Source organism: Cucurbitaria berberidis, assembly GCF_010015615.1.
Source record: "Cucurbitaria berberidis CBS 394.84 unplaced genomic scaffold K460scaffold_6, whole genome shotgun sequence".
Lineage (NCBI taxonomy): Eukaryota > Fungi > Ascomycota > Dothideomycetes > Pleosporales > Cucurbitariaceae > Cucurbitaria > Cucurbitaria berberidis.
In genome coordinates this window covers 1777556-1791962 of record NW_024468940.1, presented here as the reverse complement: position 1 = coordinate 1791962, position 14407 = coordinate 1777556, and the positions used below count along the sequence as shown (strand labels likewise).

Genomic DNA, 14407 nt, shown 5'->3' with positions numbered 1-14407 from the left:
GTTGGAAGTATCCTCCTATCGCCCAGTACCAATGGTTTAGTATCATTACAAACATCGTTTTGAGAATTTACCAAGAACTATGGGTGAGTTTTACAACATTTTCTCTGCTGCTATTGATTAGGCTACTTCAGATGCGATAATATATAGCCAGCCCTGAGCAACTTTCACTCTTGCTCTTCGACTAAACCAGAGGCATTCAACAACCAGAACATCAACATCCTTTCACGCCTCTATTACGTTAAAAACGAAATTCTCCAGGTTGCCTTTCACCACGCCAAGTTCTAGCACGCATATAACACGTAGTCACATTCCCCTTGATCATACCTTCAACCACAACCCCTGTCACTACCCAAATGCTTAACTTCTTGAAAGTGGCGTTCGGACCCGGTCCCAACCCCGAGAGGCAACTTTCCACGGATTCATTGTACGCATACAATTCTCACTTGATTACATCGTTTACTGATTTCTTTGACAGTACTTCCAGCACCGAAAGCTTGGATATTCGAGTTGGCAAGCCCCCTCATGCTCGGGCTGTGCATATTCCACAATGTGCCTTGAGGGCTTGTACAACGCTGCGCCAACAATGTGGCCAAGGATCGACCATCATAAATGCAGATCCAATTGTATTTGAGGTCATCCTAGAGTATCTGGATGGGAATGGGTTATTCGGGAAAATGCGACCATATGGACAAAATCCGCTTGAACAGTTGGTCGGTGGTAGTGATCAGATGCTCAAACTCGTTAAGGCGTGGCATTTGGCGGAGATGCTCAACCTCCCGCACTTGCAGAACAAGCTCATTGACACGTTCCGCGTTCTTTATGCTGGACTCCTCAAATCACGGATTCGGATGCCTTTATGTCCTGAGCCATTTGTCTATTTGAGGAACCACATGAGTTACCATACAAAGGTCGAAAAGTTCCTCGTAGACTTTTACGCTGGTTTGGCCCGGTTTGGAGAAGATTTTCGAGCGGAAGAGTTTCAAGCTATACCAAAAGACATTGCCCAGCACCTTCGGCATCGACGCGCGTACTTGGTTAAGCAAGGCCGCTACGGCGACCGCATCGCAAGGGGCGATTCCGACTTCAACGTCAGCAAGTCCGACGATACGCAACGAACAATGCTGCAAGTATCGCCTTCGCTAGTACCTCCCACAGAGAGCATCCTGGTTCGGCCATCTTCTCGACGTGCGTTCTCCGCCTCGACACTGCCAAGCATGCGTCCTCGTTCACCGATACCACCGAGTTCTCCAAGGTTACACGGACAACAAAATAGCCAGAACCGCGGTCATAGAACTCGCCTCTCTCTTCCGAGTATCACGAACGTCACAGGCCATCCTGAAATTTTCGTCCCACGCGGGCTGATACATACGCTACAATCGACCCAAGGAGCCAATCCTCGGCCAAAGCAACCAGACTCCTCGCCTGTGATGACTTCGCCCTCAAATAGGGCACCTTTCATGGACAGCAGCCCAAGTAGGTATCGCCGACAGTCGCAGATGATGGCAGATGATAGTTCGTCGGACGATGGGAGCGTGTATGACTTGTTCTTCGAGAACCTCCCAGCGTTGAATATCTCACAGCAGCATCCTATTAAGGCCAATAAAAAATAATTAGGATAGGATAGGCCCGAAGTTCTATTGGTTGGTATCATATTATTGGGAAGAGCTGTGCTGAGCACTGCTTGAAAAAACCGACAGGCGGGGTATAGCAAGGAAGATAGCGAAACGAAGGCTGGGCTTGATAATCTGGGCTCAATTCTTGGAATTCTTGAAGTAGTCAACAAATGCATCGAAACTGAAACAATATGTCTAAACCAATCATACTGCGGCGATTCATTCTACTATGCTGTCTAATATGGTCAGAAAGCTTTCCCTGATTGGCCAAGATTCTCCTTCGCCTTAACCATCATACCTCTCAACCTTTCAGTACCTAAGCTATCCAGAAACTCCAATATCCTCTGGATCTTCCCGTTTTCATCAACGTCTAAGATGAAGATGTACTCTCCTGTATAATGCCACGCCTCTTGCAACTCTGACCCCATAGCCTCCTTCTTGAAGATTGGCGTAGCGTTTGCCCAGATAGTGATCTGTCTCCCAGTCTCATTGATATAAATCTCTTTTGCTGTAATGGGGAAATGGTCCATCAGCTAATCCGAAGGTACAAAGTCAGTTTATGTTTCATTTGCAGTTCGTACATGGAACTCTGCTCACTGGTCGCAAACTTTTGTCCATGTGTTCGCCAAATGCCTCGTTGGTCTTGGGTGCAGGTGGATTTAGAGAGGCTGGAGCGAATATCTGGAGGCATCCTGGTGCACGCAAGGCGAGACTATCGGCCGTAGAAAGATCCTTGAAAGCTGCAAGGAAAGAGTCGGCGATCTGACGGAGCTGCGATTCAAGTGGAGACATGGTGTTGGAAAGAACAACAAAGAAGAAAACAGTGGTTTCTCAGACAGCAGGAAAGAGAAGCGTAAGAGACTGATGAACAGGTTTCAATTGTTTAAGATAGTAAGCTCGATCGCACTCGTACATGTGTCTTGTTTCCGTAAAGTCCGCTACCGCCGAAAGTTGCCAGCTTGCAAATTAGTGCTTACATCTCAGACTACAAGAGGATTTTCAAAGCGCCTACGCCCTAGTTGAAACGAAACTTAGGAAAAGGAAAGACACAGATCTTCGCATACAGGTTGTTTGAAAATACTGCTGCCTAAGCTAGAGCTAGACGTATGAGGTGTGCATCAGTGGATGCTCAATGACGCCGGAACGGAAGACCGTTCATCATCTCTCTCCAGAGCCGCTTGACGCGCTCTAGTGTCTTCTCTTTCTTGGGGGCACCTGCGATCTTTTTTAGACCCCCCAAAGAGGGAGAGAACATGTCGCTGCCTATAGTTGAGATACGGGCGGGCGTAACTTCAGGCTCGAAGATCGTTGTTTCGAGTTTGAGAGACGAAGGTGTGTCGAGTACAGACTTAGAGCGCTTGTGAGATGGTTCTTGCTCAAAAACGCGACCGGGATTAGCGACCGAATCTGTACTATTTCGACGAATGGACGTTGAAATTAAACTTTCAGACGAGATTTCGAAACGATGAGTGTCAGTCTCGTTTAGTAGACAGTCGTGTAGGGACGAATCGGCTTCAATGACAGGCAGATCTCGGGCTGGATCATTTTCATCGTTTGGAGGTGCCTGCAAAGGATATTCCAGCTTGATGAAGTCTTCCGCTGTGGGTTGACGGATGGAACCGCCGAGATGTGTAGAGGTTGTACTCTTCTCTTGATCATGGACCGGGTAGGGAGGTGACCGAGAGCTCGATTGCGAAACACGTTTCCTTTTCTTTGCGTTGCTCCTACGAATGACTGGACCAACGTACATCTCAACATCTGGCATGCTAAGCGGTCGCTGCTCTGATGACGTTCGACCGTCCGTAAAGGGATGATACATGGTGGACAATGGTTGCGGTTGGCCGAACATGTCATCAACCGGAACTTCAAAGACAATTTTGGATCCGACGACCCCAGCCACCGACTCAGATGCGAACATACTCGGACGTCCAGCCTCAGAGACACGTGAATGGGACTGGCGTGATTGACCGATGTGATGCTGTGCGGAGTAATCGTGTCGAGACATCTATATGAGCGAGGATAGGGCGCACGAAAAAGTACTGAACGAGAGATGAATATAGAATGTTCGTTGCAGTGGAAATTTTGGACACTCACAAAGTTTGGCGAATCCAATCGTTTGACTTTTCCCTTTCCTGTGAAAAGGTTGAGAAATTCTATCGTATCTTGTAAGTGGTTCAGATGAGTTGCGGTGGAAGCTGCAGTTTCTGGTTTATGCAATTGAAGAGATGGGGATAATGAGTTCAAGGGAGACGCATTGCGTTATGGTGATTACATTGTGAAGGCTAAATGTCTGTGAAACAGGCGTTCCAATATTGGATTCTCCAGGGTGAACATTCACAGCCACTGAACGAACAAGGACTGTACTGACGTTGTGAGCACACTCTAAAACAGAATTTCAACGTCACTAATAGCCACGAAGCAATTAACCAGAGGTTGCGCTGGTTGTGACCAGCTACAAACCTAGACATTGAATAATCAAAAGACGAAAAGAATACGACCTTGTCGTTCTCGCTTTATTCTCAAGCTCTCCTTGAACATGGCACCATCTTCATGAGACTAACCCTTTAGTGGTTATATCAATCGCGATAAAATCACCATCTAGGCCTAGGTACTTGGGCACATATCGAGAAACTAGGTCCGAAATGGGGCCCAATTCTATGCAAATACGAGCTGAGACATTGACTCAGTGCGGCTATGACGGTCTTTTTATGGTTCGATGGAGACCGTAGCAGTAGCATTGAGTTAGTACAGCAGGATCTTCTTCCTCTCCACTGTGCATAATCTCTCCACCCATACCATTCAGAAGAGAGCAGTCACCTATCAAATAATAGCGTTCTCCAGCCTGCGTTCCTTACATACCGTTCGAACGGTAAGACAAAAGGCACTTCAAATCGAGTACAGGCCAGGCCTGGTTTTTGAGTTGAACTCCCGAGTTACCTAAACCGATATTCCTAACTCGCGTAATAAAATCAATGATGTCTCCGTTGGGTTTTGACTCTTATGTCGTGGTTAAGAGTAGCACATATGACTCGGTACGAATTTTTGTGTATCAACTTTTGGTCTCCCAAGCTAATCGATTTATAAACAACCTCATCCACTGCGCCATCGGGTTCTACGGCATCTGGAACGTCCCGGATTGGTGGTCCCGTCGAAACGATACTTTCGGCTCTCCGCGCTTTAACGTGAATTCCTTTACTCATATCTATCTTCAATATGTTAGACACAAATAAGTTATGACTACACCATCCACCTGATACTAGAGCCTTACCTATGCTTCTAGACCATCTACAGGACTGAGAGAATTAAAGAGCGTGGCGAACCGCACGGTTATAAGGACAGGAGAAGAATCTACTTCCCGTTGGCAGAAATATCCTCGCAAGATGGTTAGAGTCGGTTAGCAATCGTTTGCTACCTTGTAACAGAAGTCGGCTAGATAACTCTTTCCTGAAACGAGGCCTAGTAGAATCAAATAGCCCAGGTGCGCTTAGCTACTTGTGGAATGGGTGACGTTTCCTGCTTACGTCGCCAAACTTCAACAACAACTCAACACTATAACAACATTCACATTAATTCCTAAGCTATCCGAACTTCCGTTATGGAGCCCAAAAAATCTAGTTCCGCAACTGTATATACAGAAATTCGCACCTCCCCTCTACTTGGCCTTCCCCGCGAGCTTCGCGACCGCATATGGGATCTTGCGCTCGAAGATACAGAAGTTCATATTCGAAAAGACTGCCATATCATCACTATAGTGTATCAGAATCCCAGCTATGACCAGCCAAGCCCTGATCAACACAGGGAATTTAAATTTCGTGACACCCTTCCGCGATGGCTCCTAGCAAACCAGCAAACCCTCTCCGAGGGCCTCGACCAGTTCTCGCGAAAAGGCGTGTGTACAGCACTCATGCACCAGGATCCGCTGCCCCAACCTGTCCAACTGGAGAGAACTGGAGCGCATGGAAATGTTCTTCTCAATCACGTCAAGGAACTAAGTTTCCATCTCAAATTGGCTGTTGTGTCCACCGATTTTAGCGGCGGTACAGGCGGCCACGTCATGAAAACGAAGATAGTACCCAGATCAAGAATCGTGGATGAAAAAGCTCCCATATATCCAAAGCCCAAATTCGCCTACCTCCTACCCAATGTATACAGTGTACATCTACGGATTGATGTGGTAGGACTAGAGCACTACGCGCGTCCTAAACTTATCAAAATCGACGCATCATTCCTCTGCAGTATCGGCACAGACTTCACTCGCATTAATATATCTGTTCCTAGACTCCAACTCCAGGGCACGAACGGAGCAGTTGTACCACATATTGCTCCTCTTTACTCAATGTATCCCCGCCTCCAGCGCGCTCTCGTTCAACTGGGCGGGCACCTGTCCCGGCACTTGGGTGAACTTCGCCTACCAAAACCAGAAGAGCGGTGGCAGAGCCTAGAGAATAGAGAAGCACTGTATTGGCAGGTCAGCGAGCATTGTGTACACCCGTGCTCCGAGTATGAGCCTAGCGAGGCTGCATTGCGGGATAGCTGGTATGAGATCAAGGACCAGATGGACGATGAGGTAGGCGAATGGAATTGTGAAATCAACGAGATAATGGGGAAAAGAGAAGTGACGGAGGATGAGGAGATCGTGCTACAGTATACTGGATTGAGATACTGGAGTGCGCCGGGACACGATGAAGACTCTCTTGCTGCAACAGTAAAGATCGTAGCAGAACGGAACTTCAAACGCGATGTTGTCGCTAGACTTGGGGAGAAGTCATGGTTCTGCGAGGAGACGGGGGAAGTGGTGTGGGTTGAAGATGAAGAGAAGGGCGTAACAGGTTACCTGCGGGATGAGGATGAGGGACCGCAGCACAAGGTGTTTCTTGAAGAGCCTCCGCAGAGAGAGCGCGTGTGGCGTTCTCGTGTTAGCTGCTGCCTTGGGCTGCGTCGTTCATAAGCGTAGACTTCCTGAATAGGGCTATTACTGCTGACGAAGCATGCACGGAAAGACTCCACGATAAAGAAATAGAGCTTTTTGAAACTGATACAGCTCAACTCCTCATCGTCATAGGTAACCACAAAGCACCGCGCGGCACAAATGGCTTTTCATTCAAAGTAAATCTAGAATAGTGTTCCTAAAGCCAAGGCCGCCATCAATCAAGCATTAGACGCACGTCGCGTCATAAGCCATCCTTATCTCCAGCCCATCCAGCTAAGCACCACGTGATCTACCACTTAGGCCCCCAAGTCCAAACGTTCCGCCCTCGTTCCCGCAGCCTCATTTCTTAGCGTCCCTCTCCACGTGTAACCCTGTGAGACTGAAGGTAATGCAGGCAAAACGGGAAGGGCGGCCACGTTTTTTGTCCACGGGACCTGCATGTGCTTTGTTTGCCACTTTTGTGCATGGATGACGTGGGGAGGGGAAAATGGCAGAAAGGAAAGATGGGGTGTTGCGCCGCTGATGTGCCATCTTTGGCCGCTTTACTGTCTGCCCTTTCTTGAACGAAGGGTTGGAATTGGGAGTTGCTAAAGTAAAGGGGTGTTTGCAGGGGCGGAAAGTGTGTCCATGTTCGATCGATCCGAGAGGCTTAATTCTTGGAGAGGGTAAAGTTTAGGCACCTGGGCATCAGGGCCCAATCCCGCAACATAACTTGTAAGCTCGTATTCCCAGATGTGGACCAGACGCAAACCTTGTTAAATTCATTCCAAGTCTCATCTGCAATGCTTGTTCTACCAAACCCGCTGTTCGGGGATTACGACGACCTATTTTTAAGGTACGCGATCCTGTGTGAGGCTCGGGTCATCATCCCAATACAGCAGTGTGTCAGCCTTGCCTGTCGTCAACTCATTTTTACTCTTACTTAGAGTATGCGAAAGGGGCATTTCTTACTGATAGGCGTGCGTAAACTCGACGTCGTGTCGAGAAATCTCGCGAACATGTGGTCCACCACGCACGGGAAGCGCACGGATGGGGAAGCTGCAATACAACACCACTGCGGTTCTCCAGACCAGTGGGTCTCCTCCACGTTGCGCACCATCTAAAAATGGTTGATGCCCGACCGGCGATCGAACCGTTGGCGAACCCAAGGGAATGTGTTGAGCGTTTTGGGTTTTCCTGTTCAGATGCGGAGATCGTCCCACCGCAGGGCTGAGGATGCGGCCGCCTATGCGGCCTGCTATCCATAGCGACATGCACGCCATGATCCCGTCTTTCTCTATCATCCTCAAAAAACTAATAGCAACGGTAGACGAGTAGTGCGCATTATCGATCGGCGACTAGCTCCAGTCCTGCAGACATTCTCCGCATTTAAAAATGCGTGCACTCCTATTCGGTCAAGGTGCTTGAAATAGGCTAAAGTGCAAGGGAAAGTGAAGCAAGCCCAAGTTTCCAGAAAGAAGGTTGGGCTTGGACGCGACTTTTCTTCGAAATAGGCCGGGGCAGTGAGCGATGAGGAGAACTGATCGTCGAGGACAAGGGGAGCGTTGATGCCTTCTGGTGTTGATGTGCAGATGGGCGTTCTAGTCACGGATTTTAGCACGTGTCGAAAACGGCAAGAAACGGCGTATCGGTTCCGGCACATATCTAGGGAGAACCCAGCAAGTTCAAGAGATCTGCAATCCAGTCACACCATCAGGAAGGAAGCCATTTTCAGGGGCTATCTTGTCAGCCTTAGTGGAGTAGTAATGCCTGTGTTAGAAGCAACAACTACCTCATCTGCGTCTCCACATGCCGATTTTCTGTTCATGCTCGAAGAACTGCTCGTGATCGACTTCCCCTCTTTCCGAGCCGGATATACATCTTGAAACGGCCGTGCATGCATAGCGTGATGTGGTCAACAGTCATGTCCAATTGCGCATCGCGGGCTCAAACTGCGCGTGGAAGGTGTTAGGTCAATAGCGCTGCCGGATCGGCGATCATTGCCTCTGAATCACTGAACGGGATGGAGGAGGTGCACTGCCGGGCCGAGACTGGAACCAGAAGACGCGCGATTATTGCTGTCCAGGATGCCAATTTGACTCGAATAGTGGGAGGCCGGCACTCATACCACCAGTGGCATTGCTAGATGGACTACTGGAAGTATGCCGCGACACGGTAGGAGACAGGAGCTGAGAAAGGAAGGAATAGTTCGTAATACGGTAAGAGTAGAGGTGAAAATATGTTCATAGAAGTTAAAGTAAAGCTAGAAGGACCTAAGAAACGCGTAAGAAGGAAGAATTCTTTTGACATTCCAGAAAACATGGGACATTTTACCTCATCTGGCATGCCGGAAACAGCTGACGACAAGACAAATACAATGTACCGATCGATATGCCTAAGAAAACGAGTCTAGATAGATACGAGATAGAGCAGCGCCGCCAGATGGGAAAGATCGAAGAACCGTTACCAGTGGCAAGGGCGATACCGGCACCAAGGGAAATGTTGTTCGGAGGCGCGCCCAGCAGCAGTGCATTCGTTGATCAACACCGAGCCCTGAAGGCCAACCCAAAGCGAAAGTGTCCAAGGGGAGGAGCGGTCGAGTGTCAGACCGTGAAGCGAAGTCAAACTGATAATAAATGCTAATGGTATCGTATGTTTTCCCTATGGGCCCCGGCAGTACCGCCAATGGCCAGGGCGGAGGTACCGAGATCGAATCGAACGGTGGTGGTGATGGTGATGGTGGTGGTGGGTAGATAGGTAGGTAGGTATCTTTCTCTTCACAGCGTGGCGCGACAAACAATGACAAACAACGGGTTCCCAGCTCCTTACATTACTACGCACCCACAGCAACCCTTCTTCTCTGAGTCATCATCGACGCCCATCTTGCCCATGCCGTTCTGGGCCTGCCCTCCTGAAGGAGCGCCTGGGTATGATGACATCTCCTTGTTGTATCTGCGGATCTCTCGTACGATATCGTAGAAGGCGTTGTCGACATTGATGCGCGATTTCGCCGATGTCTCGATGAACTTGCAGTCAAACTGTCGTGCCAGGTTTTGGCCCTCTAGAGCGGGTGATTAGCAGGTGGAAGGGAGGGGCACAAGAGAGCGAGCTTGACGTACCTTGTGTCGACACTTGCCTCTCGCCATCAAGATCGCACTTGTTGCCGACGACAATCATGGGGAAGTAGTCCTTGTCCTTGACTCTCAGGATCTGCTGCTGGAATGTCATGATCTCCTCGAAGCTCTGCCTGTCGGTTATGGAGTAGACGAGGAGGAAACCCTCGCCAGTCCGCATGTACTGCTCCCGCATCGCCGAGTACTCTTCCTGGCCGGCTGTGTCGAGCACATCGAGCAGGGCGACTTCGTCGTCGATGACACACTGCTTGCGATACGAATCTGGCACTGTTAGCCCGTGTTGCACCAAGCAAGGCGTGTCGGGGGCAAACTCACCCTCAATAGTCGGGTCGTACTCGTCGACAAAGTGGCTCTGAATCAGCTGGATGGTCAAGCACGACTTTCCCACTCCACCGCCGCCAACTACTACTAGCTTGTACTCTCGGAGGAACTGGCGCGAGTTAGTGACTGCTGTCGCAGCGGAGAGGCGAACCGACCTTTGATGCCATTGTGAATGTGAGGGAGCAGTCCAGAGACTACTGTGGGTTCTGGGCGAAGGGTGATGATGCGTATGGCGCGAGACACGAGCTCTCTCGACGACAGACAATGGGGAGGCGGGAGGGCGAAAGAGGGCTTCCTGCTGGGGGGGCGGCGATCAAGGGAGGGCAGTTTAGTTGGCAATGCGACGCGCGGTGCAGAAGGCGCAATTGGGGGGGGTCGCAGTGATGGTCAAGGTACGGTTCCTAGGAGGCAGCGGGGAATAGGGCAGGCCAGGAGAGAGTCGTCGAAGATAGAGAGGATGGGAGCAGGTTGACCTTCGGTAGCAAAAACGACCGTCTAGTCTAGCTTGTCTAGCTTGTCCGGGGCCCTGAGGGCTAACATGGGCTCTGATTCGGCCCACCCCTCTGCTTGTTAGCGCTGTGCAGGATGCGACCACAGCTCCAGGCGAAAAGGGACCGCGCCCACGAACAGCAGCCGTCTCCACCACCATTTTTCCCATGCGGGCCTGCATCCTATCCTGGGCCGGCTCCTGCAGACGGAGGAGGCCTGGCGTCTGGCTACCTCTGCGAATCGACGTCGTTGGCTCGCCCAAGGGCCTTGTCTGACCCTCTCCCAGGACCCTCTCGCCGCATTCAGCTGTCGCTCCATCTCACACCCTCCCGCGACATACATGACTGCCCATCACCATGCAGCTAGCTAGCAGCGAACAAACGACTCTTGCCCTCCCTCCAGAGCGGTTAAAGCGGCGTGCCCAGGCAGATGAACAGCAGCCGACGACGCTCTTCTGCGATCCCAGCGCGTGGCACGGAGTGCATGCTGCCATCTCTAGCGTTCACCGCGAGCGACAGCGTCTAGTGAGAGATGGCCTCCTTTTCTTTGATTTGCCATTTCGACTTTTTCAGCCATCCCGCTATTCACATGACTGCTACGCTCATGCGGGTGCGAAGCTGGAGCACAGGCCGACACGGGCGGGTGCAAGCAGCCTCAAGCACGTCGACGCGCCCCAGTATTGGATTGCAACGAGACGCATGCAACGCCCCCGACATGGCGCCCACGAGACAATAGACGAATGCGTAGTGACAGACCTCAAGTGGGTAGGTAATGGGAAAAAGCAAAGTATCGCCTCGGCATACCTCACCTCTTTCGCTCTATCACTGGCGTTGTCGGGGCCTGGGTACGTACTGCCTTGCGAGGGCCTAGGCGGGTGGGACACGGCACGCCTTCTTCAGGCCTTCGAGAAGCACCCTAAGTTAGCATGCTGCCGCTATTCTAGGGTCCAACAACAATGCTCTCACGGTGATTCTAATTTGACGACATGTCTTCTCCTGCATCGCGCGCTTTGTAAATGCATTGAATATATATACAGCCCATGCCATGCAAGACCCAATCTCCATCACCCGCGCCCTTTTCAGCTCGCTAGCGACGCTTCTTTGTCAGACACCTTCTCGTCGTCTTCCCCTTCGACTGCTACGCGCCGTCCTTGAACAGCCGCTTCAACTTCCGGCACCAGGCCCTCCATGAACTCGCGATCGCGCCCAACGAGCGTTACCGTGTTGCGCTCTTTGCCCCATCGAGGGTAGCTGCCCACCTTCACGCCCTTGGGCTCTGCCTTGGCTGCCAGCTCCGTGAGATATCCCGCAACGGCACTCTCGGCCATAGGAGTCGAGATGAGAATCCGCAGCACTCCTTTGCCTTCGGGGTCCGTCAGCCTTGGTAGAATGCGCGGCCTAAGTCCATCCAGCATGGCTTCAAACAGCCGAGGAACACCAGGCAGGATGTGGACGTTCCCGTTTACACAACTAACAGGAACCCATAGCTCGTCGCCGACGAAGATGACTTGATCTTCGTCGGGAACAGATTCGTCTATCGGCAGCTCCACCATGCGCTTCTTGGCTGTCAGGGCCGCAGACTCGACGTTCCAGTCAAAGTCTGGCTGTGATTTGTGCGGCTTGGAAAGACGCTTCATGCGCGCAAAAGCCGCGTCATGCAGCTTCAGCTGCAAGCCAAAGGCTTTGGCTATTGACTGGTACGTGATATCGTCGTGCCTGGACGCACAGTAGGTCAGCGGCTGTGGTGTAGCGAAGAGGGTGTCTAGCTCACGTAGGACCAATTCCTCCGGAAGTTACGACGAAATCGTAATTCTTTGACATGCGTCGCACAGCTTCAACGATTTCGCCTTCATCGTCGGCAATGACTTCTATTCGGCGTAGATTGATGCCCAATGAGAAACAAAACTTAGCGAGGTATGCCTGCGCATCATTAGCTGCGAGATAGTTTTCTGTGGTAGGGAAAGCTTACCGAGTTGGTATCGACAGTCTAGACATCATATCAGCTACCATTGAATTCAAAGACGCCGCGGATGATCACATCCCGTGCATACCTTGCCCCCCAAAACCTCGTCTCCAATGATCAAACATGCCGCAGTATGGATAAGGCTCTTTTGCTGCGTCGAAGTAGCCATAGCTGATGACGTTATCGAAGGACGGAAACTGGCGGCAGACTTGTGCGCAAAATTAGGAAGAGGGCGCGACAGATGCCTAACTACCTGATTCAGTCTCCCAAACATAGATTGCCAAAGTAAGTCAACAAGTCAAACGAGAGGCGACTGAGTAGCTAGGCGCAGGAGAGAAAGTTTCTGGAAAGGAGGATGCACATGTCCATGACGAATGGTCCCAGTACATGGACTAGCGCGAATCGAAGTCCCCGCCAACCCCGCTAACCAGGCTTCGTGTCATCACTCAAGCTTCTTCAGCCCTACATCTCACTTCTACCTCGAACCGCCGCTGTAAACTTTGACAGCCCAGTTACACATAACCAATATGGCAAGTTAGCCATCGCTGCTTCTGCAGGAAGGCGAGCGCGAGGGAGCTAACAACGCTGGGGCAGTCTTCCGAGTCGCGGCTCTACACCTTTTCAGACGAGACGAAGACCAAGCTGCGGAAGTTTCGCCTGGGCACGTCAAGAGCAAAAGACCCTCAAGCTGTAATATGTACGCTCCCGAAACACCCTCTCTAACTTACAACCCTACGGAGGCCATGCTTCCAAGCATCCCTGCGCTGTAAACAAGGCTGATGCCTACCCCCGCCAGACGAGATCGATAAGAAGACATTGGAGGTACGAGCCGTAGACGATGAAGTCTACTCCGATGTGCAGAGTCTTGCCGACGAGCTACCCGATCACGCACCGAGATTCGTTCTCCTCAGCTATCCATTGACTCTTGTACGCCCCACCCTATATTCTCCATCATACGAACCGATGTCCTAACAGACTCCCCATCAGGACTCCGGTCGACAGTCCGTGCCATACGTCATGCTATATTATATGCCTATAACTTGCAACAGCGAAGTCAAGATGTTGTATGCGGGCGCGAAGGAACTTGTGCGGAATACCAGTGAGGTTGGGAGGATCATAGAGATTGATAGTGCGGAGGATCTAGAGGATATCGAGGACAAGCTGAAGGAACACTCATAGTAGCAGCGGGTTAGGATTGCGCATGGCGAAAGCCATGGCGTCCAACAGCTGGTTGGCAGAGCATCAGCACCGCTAACGACCGGGCATCGCAGTAAAGGGTATCCGGCATTAGAGACTCGGCATCATAACGCCGCACCATCAAGCGATTTGAATGTCCAGTCCTGTCCATGGCCACGATTTCCATGCCATATCAGCGAACAGGCAAGCCATTATCCGCGTCTTGGAACCTGCTTGCGTCTCTGCTTTCTCCACCATGCAACCAACTATCTTGTCTCAACATGTTCAATGTTTCAGATACATAGATCGTCACAACAGCTAGGATATTAGACCTTAACACAGATATGCGAACCCCCCAGGTACAGGGATCGGTAAACCGGTGCAGACGCCACATTTGGAGAAGCGCGACCACGTCTTATACCACACTCTAACAAACACCGAGGCATCACCAAGACCTTAGGGTAACATGCGTCTTTTATTACACCTTCCCTCTTTAGAAAGGAACGTGGGGCTCTCTCGGCAGACGTTATCATACAGCAGGGATTCCCACGAAATTGCCCCAAGCTAAAGATCTCGATAAATGATGGGTAAAATGGCCAATCATAACTTTGTGCCGCAACACACGTGTATCCAGCGTCGTGATCAAAAACGCCCTACTGGCCGACAAAGTCGGTGTCGGAATTTTTATATTCACGACTGGTTTGACGAAATGTGCCGTCGGTGCTTTTCGCGCTGCTTTAAGCCCGGCCGGTCGTTCGCTATGTTGACATCGCTCTTTTTCGTTGGGGACTGGGTAATTAAGC

At 50.8% G+C, this 14407-nt stretch overlaps 7 protein-coding genes across 7 annotated transcripts; 3 read left to right on the top strand and 4 right to left on the bottom strand.

The window, feature by feature from the left end:
* Positions 1 to 335: 335 nt before the first annotated feature.
* K460DRAFT_399091 (uncharacterized protein) lies at positions 336 to 1610 on the top strand (the record flags this gene model as incomplete). Its single annotated transcript, XM_040936222.1, has 2 exons — positions 336 to 424; positions 476 to 1610. The coding sequence occupies exons 1-2, from the start codon at positions 354 to 356 to the stop codon at positions 1608 to 1610; spliced, it is 1206 nt and encodes a 401-aa protein (XP_040783840.1). The 5' UTR covers positions 336 to 353.
* A 196-nt stretch (positions 1611 to 1806) lies between these two features.
* On the bottom strand, positions 1807 to 2477 carry K460DRAFT_322355 (uncharacterized protein). The gene is made up of 2 exons (XM_040930513.1): positions 2211 to 2477; positions 1807 to 2146 (listed from the first exon to the last, which is right to left on the bottom strand). The coding sequence occupies exons 1-2, from the start codon at positions 2403 to 2405 to the stop codon at positions 1859 to 1861; spliced, it is 483 nt and encodes a 160-aa protein (XP_040783839.1). The 5' UTR covers positions 2406 to 2477; the 3' UTR covers positions 1807 to 1858.
* Positions 2478 to 2742: 265 nt separating this feature from the next.
* Positions 2743 to 3531, bottom strand: K460DRAFT_410663 (uncharacterized protein; the record flags this gene model as incomplete). Its single annotated transcript, XM_040937400.1, has 1 exon — positions 2743 to 3531. The coding sequence occupies one exon, from the start codon at positions 3529 to 3531 to the stop codon at positions 2743 to 2745; it is 789 nt and encodes a 262-aa protein (XP_040783838.1).
* A 1677-nt stretch (positions 3532 to 5208) lies between these two features.
* On the top strand, positions 5209 to 6561 carry K460DRAFT_410662 (uncharacterized protein; the record flags this gene model as incomplete). Its single annotated transcript, XM_040937399.1, has 1 exon — positions 5209 to 6561. The coding sequence occupies one exon, from the start codon at positions 5209 to 5211 to the stop codon at positions 6559 to 6561; it is 1353 nt and encodes a 450-aa protein (XP_040783837.1).
* Positions 6562 to 9107: 2546 nt separating this feature from the next.
* K460DRAFT_201670 (ras-domain-containing protein) lies at positions 9108 to 10224 on the bottom strand. Its single transcript, XM_040927189.1, has 4 exons — positions 10133 to 10224; positions 9972 to 10086; positions 9642 to 9917; positions 9108 to 9583 (listed from the first exon to the last, which is right to left on the bottom strand). Exons 1-4 carry the CDS (start codon positions 10142 to 10144, stop codon positions 9348 to 9350), a joined length of 639 nt encoding a protein of 212 aa, XP_040783836.1. The 5' UTR covers positions 10145 to 10224; the 3' UTR covers positions 9108 to 9347.
* Positions 10225 to 11544: 1320 nt separating this feature from the next.
* On the bottom strand, positions 11545 to 12597 carry K460DRAFT_410660 (Molybdopterin binding protein; the record flags this gene model as incomplete). The annotated part of the gene is made up of 4 exons (XM_040937398.1): positions 11545 to 12181; positions 12237 to 12385; positions 12435 to 12452; positions 12517 to 12597. The coding sequence occupies 4 exons, from the start codon at positions 12595 to 12597 to the stop codon at positions 11545 to 11547; spliced, it is 885 nt and encodes a 294-aa protein (XP_040783835.1).
* A 358-nt stretch (positions 12598 to 12955) lies between these two features.
* On the top strand, positions 12956 to 13607 carry K460DRAFT_359781 (glia maturation factor beta; the record flags this gene model as incomplete). Its single annotated transcript, XM_040932218.1, has 4 exons — positions 12956 to 12962; positions 13054 to 13125; positions 13225 to 13355; positions 13404 to 13607. The coding sequence occupies 4 exons, from the start codon at positions 12956 to 12958 to the stop codon at positions 13605 to 13607; spliced, it is 414 nt and encodes a 137-aa protein (XP_040783834.1).
* Positions 13608 to 14407: the final 800 nt, after the last annotated feature.